The 7,300-nt window shown below is 32.6% G+C and overlaps 1 protein-coding gene across 1 annotated transcript; it reads left to right on the plus strand.

Annotated features, from left to right (window-relative positions):
* Nucleotides 1-2,217: 2,217 nt before the first annotated feature.
* Nucleotides 2,218-6,005, plus strand: LOC135963735 (V-type proton ATPase 116 kDa subunit a1-like). The gene is made up of 5 exons (XM_065515702.1): nucleotides 2,218-2,350; nucleotides 3,372-5,246; nucleotides 5,315-5,555; nucleotides 5,627-5,798; nucleotides 5,868-6,005. Exons 1-5 carry the CDS (start codon nucleotides 2,234-2,236, stop codon nucleotides 5,959-5,961), a joined length of 2,499 nt encoding a protein of 832 aa, XP_065371774.1. The 5' UTR covers nucleotides 2,218-2,233; the 3' UTR covers nucleotides 5,962-6,005.
* Nucleotides 6,006-7,300: the final 1,295 nt, after the last annotated feature.

Raw genomic sequence — 7,300 nt, forward strand, 5'->3', positions numbered from 1 at the left:
TTTCTTTTCAAGTTATCGCAAAAAATTTCTAAGAGGATGTATAAGGAATTTCTACTTTCTGAAAGCTAAGTTTTGATAAAATATTTTAAAGGAAAACCAATTTCAAAATTGTTGTTACCGAGGGGACCAGGTCCTTTCAAAAAACATCTATTTTTTATGTAAAATAAAACTTTAGGGCAAAAATTCTCAAATCGCGTATCCGATATCAAAATATAGTAACCGATTATAGGTGGCTCAATATGTTTCTAATTATTTTGAAAAGGGTCCCGATAACCCCGACCCTGGTATGGATATTATAGCCAAAAAACTAAAAATTAGCATTTTTGGAATTTTTCAACACTTTTTTGGGAATTTCGGGATTGCTGATAATAAATTTCAAAATTCGTTTTTATTTTTCCATTTTAAATAGAAAAATCTACATAACTTCATTAAAAACTATTTATAAATAAAAATTTAATTTCAATTCGAAAAATTTTTATCTATGCAAAAATCCAATATAAAACATTTTTTGTCATATTTTTCTATAAAGTATTCCATGAATTTTTAATTGTCAAAAGTTATAAATATTTTTGAAAAATAAGCAAATAGCTTGAACGAAATTATATTATATCGCATCATAACATTTTTAATTCTATGTATAAATTTCAAAATAATCAATAAAAAACCTTCTCCTGTAAAATTTGTGTTTTGTCGCTTACGATAATTTGGCGCTAAGGGCTCGATATGGTGAAATTTTTAAATTTGAATTTTCAAATGCATTTAACTGAATAACTATAATATATAATTCGCACAGACCAGACTGTGTTTTTTATAGACCTAATCAATGGCTTTAAGAATATATTTGATTTTAGGCAAACCATAAACAATTCGCAAGAGTTTAAACAAATTTTCATGTCTGAGGTGCATCCTGTGGCACTCCAAAAATATGGTCGCCTTTGTGAAATCTCATGCCTAATGGATCAACCAGTTAGAAATGACAGATTTATTTGTAAAATATTTATATTCTGCCCCACTATGCATTGTGTTATTTTTGTTTGAATCAACAATCTATTGTGTTTTTTTAGTTTTATTTTGTATATTAAAAAAGCCTAAAAGTATGCTTTGCTTTGTTAAGACACTTTATTCAGTGTTGGCCACTCGGTGCTTTTAAAAGGTTTCAATGCATTCTGTGTTAATGTTAATTTTTTTTTATTTATAAATTAAAATTTTATAAGTTAATTTGCTTTAAGTTAAAGTTATTATTCGAGTTAGATTAATACTTTTTGAAAAATTTGTCTTTTGTTCCTCCCTGTTACAGGATTCCATTTCGATGGAAAGTGAAATGTACTCCAAAAGGTAAGTTTTATAAGAAAAACTCTCCGATTATTTTTTTATATTTGAAATAAAATATAAATTTTAAATTATCGTACATTTGGCAATTTTGTTCCTACGATTAAAAATATATTTGTGAACTTCGCTTTTTGGAAAATATAAAATTGATTTGCTTAGTAGTAAATCAATTTTATAATTTAAAACTAAATTGTCTTTTACTAAATTACACACTAAAACACAACATTTTTCAATTTAAAACTTATTTTGTCACTGGTCTGTACTTAACTAAATGGTTAAATAATTAACAATTTTCTAAAGGCCCCGCAGACAACAACACATGACTATAGACTCTTTATTATAGAGTCTAAAGATAAAATATTCTATTCTATATGGAGCAGTCATACTTAATGTACTTTAATATAAATTATCAATGTACATTCGCCCTCAAACGTATCATATGTTGCAAAATTTAATTTGATTGATTTGTAAATGATTAATTATGAATTATTTTCCAATTAACACTTTATTTTAAAGCCCAACACAGAGGTTTGTTTTTCATATTTTCATAGTAGAATTAAATTAATAGATAAAACCAGCAATTATTCAGGTTGCTTTAGAATTGATAACGAATAAATTTAATATATAAAATTATCTTTTACATAAATTTCAGTATTTTTTTTACAAATTTAAACATTTGATGGATAATTATAAGAGCTATGGAAAATTAGTTGACTTGTTAAAGTCCAACAAGAAGGGTTGTTAATTTTTTATTTTGGGGATATTGAGAAGTTGAAGTGTAAAAATTTAAGAGGATAACTTTTTTGGTGATTTAAGGTGAGAAGAAAACATTAGGTATATTTTTGTATTTATTTAATAAATTTCGTATATTTTTATTTTAGGTTTTTTTTTTAACGGCTTCATCATGGGGGACATGTTTCGCAGTGAGAAAATGTCCTTGTGCCAAATCTTCCTGCAACCGGAAGCGGCCTATGCCTCGTTGGCAGAGTTGGGAGAGAGTGGCTGTGTACAATTTCGTGATGTAAGTGAAAATTTAATAGAATTTGTGGAATATGCATTTAATTTCTTTAAAAAACTTTACAAAATTACATTTAATTTTCATTTAAGTCCCTTTAACATTTAAAATTTAAACTTGGTCAAACGACGTCTCTGAAATCTCTTAATATGGGGGGAGGGCAAATTACGGTATTCGATATTCATCGAAATTCTCATTAAAATTATATAATAAACTAGCTGAACCCGGTCCGCGTTGCTGGCCCTTAGAAAACATCTGTTTTATATTGCATCTCGATCTCGATTTTAATATACAGTGTCGGACAAAGTCGGTGATCCAATCTTAAATGTTAATACATGTAGTGGCATTTCGGCTATTTCCAATGAATTCAACAATTTAGTATGGAAATTTCTTATTCATGCACTTAATATGCAAGAGTAAACAAAATTGTTTATCACGGACCGAAAATCAAAAATCTGACTTTACACTGTTACCCAAAAGGCTTTTCTGAAGATTCCGTGAAAATGTCATCAAAATCGGTCCAGCCATTTTTGAGTCCATACGGAACATACATACACACATCCATTTTAATGAAATATAGGGCATTAGCGGTATAAAGTAAAAATTTGATTTTGCTACACCTCCGCCTACAGACCGAAAATCAAAAATCTGATTTTACAGTGTTACTCGCTAGACTTTTCTGAAGATTCCCTGAAAAATTTCATTAAAATCGGTCCAGCCGTTTTTGAGTTCATTCGGAACATACATACATACCCACATACAAACATCCATTTTTATATATATAGATAGAAGATAGAATAGAAGAAGAAGATAGATAGATGATCCAAGATTGGCAAAATACTTTTTTTGATCAGCTTGACCTTTTTACCTAAATGATTTTCCTAACGTTCATATTTGGAATTTTTAGATTAAATTTGAATAACCCCAACATCAGCATATGGCTTTATATCGAACTTAATTGTCAACTAAAAGTAAAATTCCTTGATTTATACAGATTAATACCTCTTCATTTCCCCCTTAATTTCAGATGAACGAAGGCACTACATCGTATCTGCGTAAATACGTTTCGGAAGTAAGACGCTGTGACGAAATGGAGCGTAAGATACGTTTTATAGAAAGTGAAATCAAAAAAGATGATCTGCATATGCCAGAGTTAATGGAGATACCACCAGCACCCAAGCCCAGAGAAATGATCGATTTGGAGGGTCATTTGGAAAAGTGCGAAAAGGAAATAACGGAGTTATCGCAAAACGATGTCAATCTTAAGTCCAACTATTTGGAATTAACCGAAATGTTAAGGGTTTTGGAGAAAACACAAGACTTCTTTGCCGAACAAGCCGTGGTGAATATGGAGTTGAATAAACAAAACGAACATCATCATCACGAAGCTGGTGGTCATTTGGGTTTTGTGGCGGGTGTGGTGAATCGCGAGAGAGAGTTTGCTTTCGAGCGTATGCTGTGGCGTGTAGCACGCGGTAATGCCTACCTCAAAAAATCACCCTTGGAGGAGTCCTTGAAGGATCCTAAAACAGGCAATAAAATGTATAAGACTGTGTTTGTGGTCTTCTTCCAGGGCGAACAATTGAGAAGTAGAATAAAGAAAGTGTGTACCGGTTTCCATGCCTCCATGTATCCTTGTCCCAATGAGCATGATGAACGTGAGGGTATGATTAAGGGTTTGCGTACCAGAATCGAGGATTTGCAGGTGGTATTGAAACAGACCGAAGATCAACGTACTTGCGTGTTGGTGGCTGTGTCCAAACAATTGGCAGCCTGGGAAGTCATGGTAAAGAAAATGAAGGCAGTGTACTTCACATTGAATATGTTGAGTCAAGATGTGACCAGTAAATGTTTGATTGGAGAATGTTGGGTACCTACTAGAGATTTGGAAAATGTTCAGGCCTGTTTAGCGGAGGGTTCTGCTGCGGTAGGCAGTACAGTACCTTCTTTCCTAAATGTGGTTGAAACCAATGATCGGCCGCCCACCTACAATCGTACCAACAAGTTCACTAGAGGCTTCCAAAATCTTATTGATGCCTATGGTGTGGCCACTTATCGTGAAGCCAATCCCGCTCTATATACTTGCATTACATTTCCCTTCCTCTTTGCTGTGATGTTTGGTGACATGGGCCATGGTTTTATTCTGCTGCTTTTCGGTGCCTGGATGGTTATTTGGGAAAAGTCTTTGGGTCGCAAAAAGGGTGGAGAAATTTGGAATATTTTCTTTGGTGGTCGCTACATTATCTTGCTCATGGGTATCTTTGCTGTCTACACTGGATTCACGTACAATGATTGTTTCTCCAAGTCATTCAATGTATTTGGCTCCACATGGCGTGTGCGTTATAACACAACCACCGTGCTAACAAATCCCCAGGGTCTTACTTTGAATCCCAGTTATGCGACCACCGGAGTTTATGTATGGGGCATGGATCCGATTTGGCAGTTGGCTGATAACAAGATTATCTTCTTAAATACCTACAAAATGAAACTGTCTATTATTTTTGGTGTCCTGCACATGGTATTTGGTGTTTGCATGTCGGTGGTGAATTTTGTTTATTTCAAACGTTATGCCAGTATTTTGCTGGAATTTTTGCCACAGATTATTTTCCTGCTAATGTTGTTCGGTTACATGGTCTTCATGATGTTCTACAAATGGGTAAAATATTCGCCCACCACCTCTTATCAACCGGACACTCCGGGTTGTGCACCTTCCGTGCTGATTATGTTCATTAACATGATGCTGTTTAAGAGTACTCCCCCCTTGCCAGGCTGCGATGAGTTTATGTTTGACAAACAGTCCACACTAGAAATGGCATTTGTGGTTGTGGCCGTGATTTGTATTCCCTGGATGTTGATTGGCAAACCTTTGTACATCAAGTACACCAGAGATCATAAACCAGTGGTAAGTTAAGCACTTTCATTTATGTGTTAAAGATGTTCTCAACATGAAATCTTTTTTTTATTTCAAAGCATCCTGATGATTTCACCTCCACAGACACTTTGGAAATGGTAGAAGGTGATACCGCTGTTGTGGTGGAAGTTATTCAAACATCCAACAAAGATTCGGATAATGCTGGTCATGACCATGATGAAGAACCCATGAGTGAGATATGGATTCATCAGGCTATTCATACCATTGAATATGTGCTCAGTACCATTTCTCACACCGCTTCATATTTGCGTTTGTGGGCCTTGTCCTTGGCTCATGCTCGTAAGTGTTTTTCTTTATTTTCATTTGAATTAAATTGTCAAGGTGTTTATTATTTATTATCTTCTCTTCAGAATTATCTGAGGTTTTATGGACTATGGTTTTATCATTGGGCCTGCAGCTTAAGGGTTACACCGGTTCCATTGGCCTCTTCTTTATTTTTGCCATTTGGGTGTTCTTTACACTCGCCATTATGGTCATGATGGAGGGCTTGTCAGCCTTTTTACATACTTTACGTTTGCATTGGTAAGTTTAAGATTTAGTTGATTAGTTTAATTATATAACTAATTGATTTGAATTTGTTTTTTCTTTAAGGGTCGAATTCATGAGCAAATTTTATGAAGGCGCTGGTTACATCTTCCAACCATTTAGTTTTAAGGCCATTTTAGAGGCTGAAGATGAGGCTTAAATTTGTTATTTAAATAAAATGTTTTTAAATAAAGTTTAGCATTAACAAGCTTTACAAACTTAAAAGCATTCCCAGACAAAGTTTTGTTGAAACTTATTTTTTGTTTTATTTTAAAATATTTCTCTTTAGTCTTGAGAAATTAATTCAATTATGCAGTCTGTGCAGATTCTATAAATTGGCTGTCTCAGCCAATTTGGCTTTATAAACGAGAAGAAGTACCCTACATGCTGCTAAGCATTTGGGGTGGTTAGACCAAAATGACAAAAAAGTTATTTTGTTCAATTGAATTTTATGACTTATAGTCATATTTGCTGCAAGGTTTGAATGTATTTATTTCATTAATCATGGATTGCTTATATTGATACAGAGTGCTTTAAATGTATTTTAAAGATTCCTGGGAAGACATTTTCACAGATTTTACGGAAAAACTATAGGAGGTATTGATATAATTTTTTCACATTTTTATTCCCTATTATGTTGTCAATAAATCCCCATGTGATGATCAAAAAATTCTGAAATTTGTTTAACCAAATTTTTGAAAATTTTAAATTGGAGTTTTGAAACTGCCGTTAAAAAAATATTTTTTTTTGTTGTACCTGCGAATAGGTTAACTGTATCCTATGAAGCTAAAAACTCATATACAAGTAAATGTGGATATATTTTAAGTAAGAATAAACTTTTGTTTTAATATTTCTCAAAATATGTTAATTTTGTTCCTACATTTCATGTTCTAGTGGCCTCAGATACGTTAATGACCTGGCGATTTTTTAATAACTTTAACATTTTTTAACCAATTTTTGTCATTTATATCTCATTAAAACGAAAATTACGTACACATTTCGATTCTTTTAAATTAAATGCCAAAAGTAATTACTTAATAGCTATATTTTAAAAAAAAAATTAAAAAATGCATTTTTTCCCCTTGAAAATGCACCTCAAAACTAAATCGAAAGTCGGCACGGCTTGCACTTCTTAGAACAAGCTAAAAAAATTTTTGGTGGTATTTTAGGTCATTACGAAAGTTTTCAGGGGTTACCGTTTCAACATTTCAAAAAATTTAATTCTAAGGGACACTCTAGTGTTCGTCCAATATATATCGTATGAGCTGCTTACCAGTGTAGTATTTATATTGTTACGTTTTAACCTTTTCAAAACGTTGGTTTATTTCCTTTAAATAAACCGGATACTTTTGATTGCAAATAAAAGCCGTTTAGTGGTTTAAAAATTGTAACAACTCTTTATTTATTTAAAATATACAACAACCACAGAATTAAATAGTCACTCAATGTTTTTTTATACACGTTTATAAATTCGCAGAAATAAAGACACACTTTATAAT

This window comes from Calliphora vicina, chromosome 1 (assembly GCF_958450345.1).
Source record: "Calliphora vicina chromosome 1, idCalVici1.1, whole genome shotgun sequence".
Classification (NCBI taxonomy): domain Eukaryota; kingdom Metazoa; phylum Arthropoda; class Insecta; order Diptera; family Calliphoridae; genus Calliphora; species Calliphora vicina.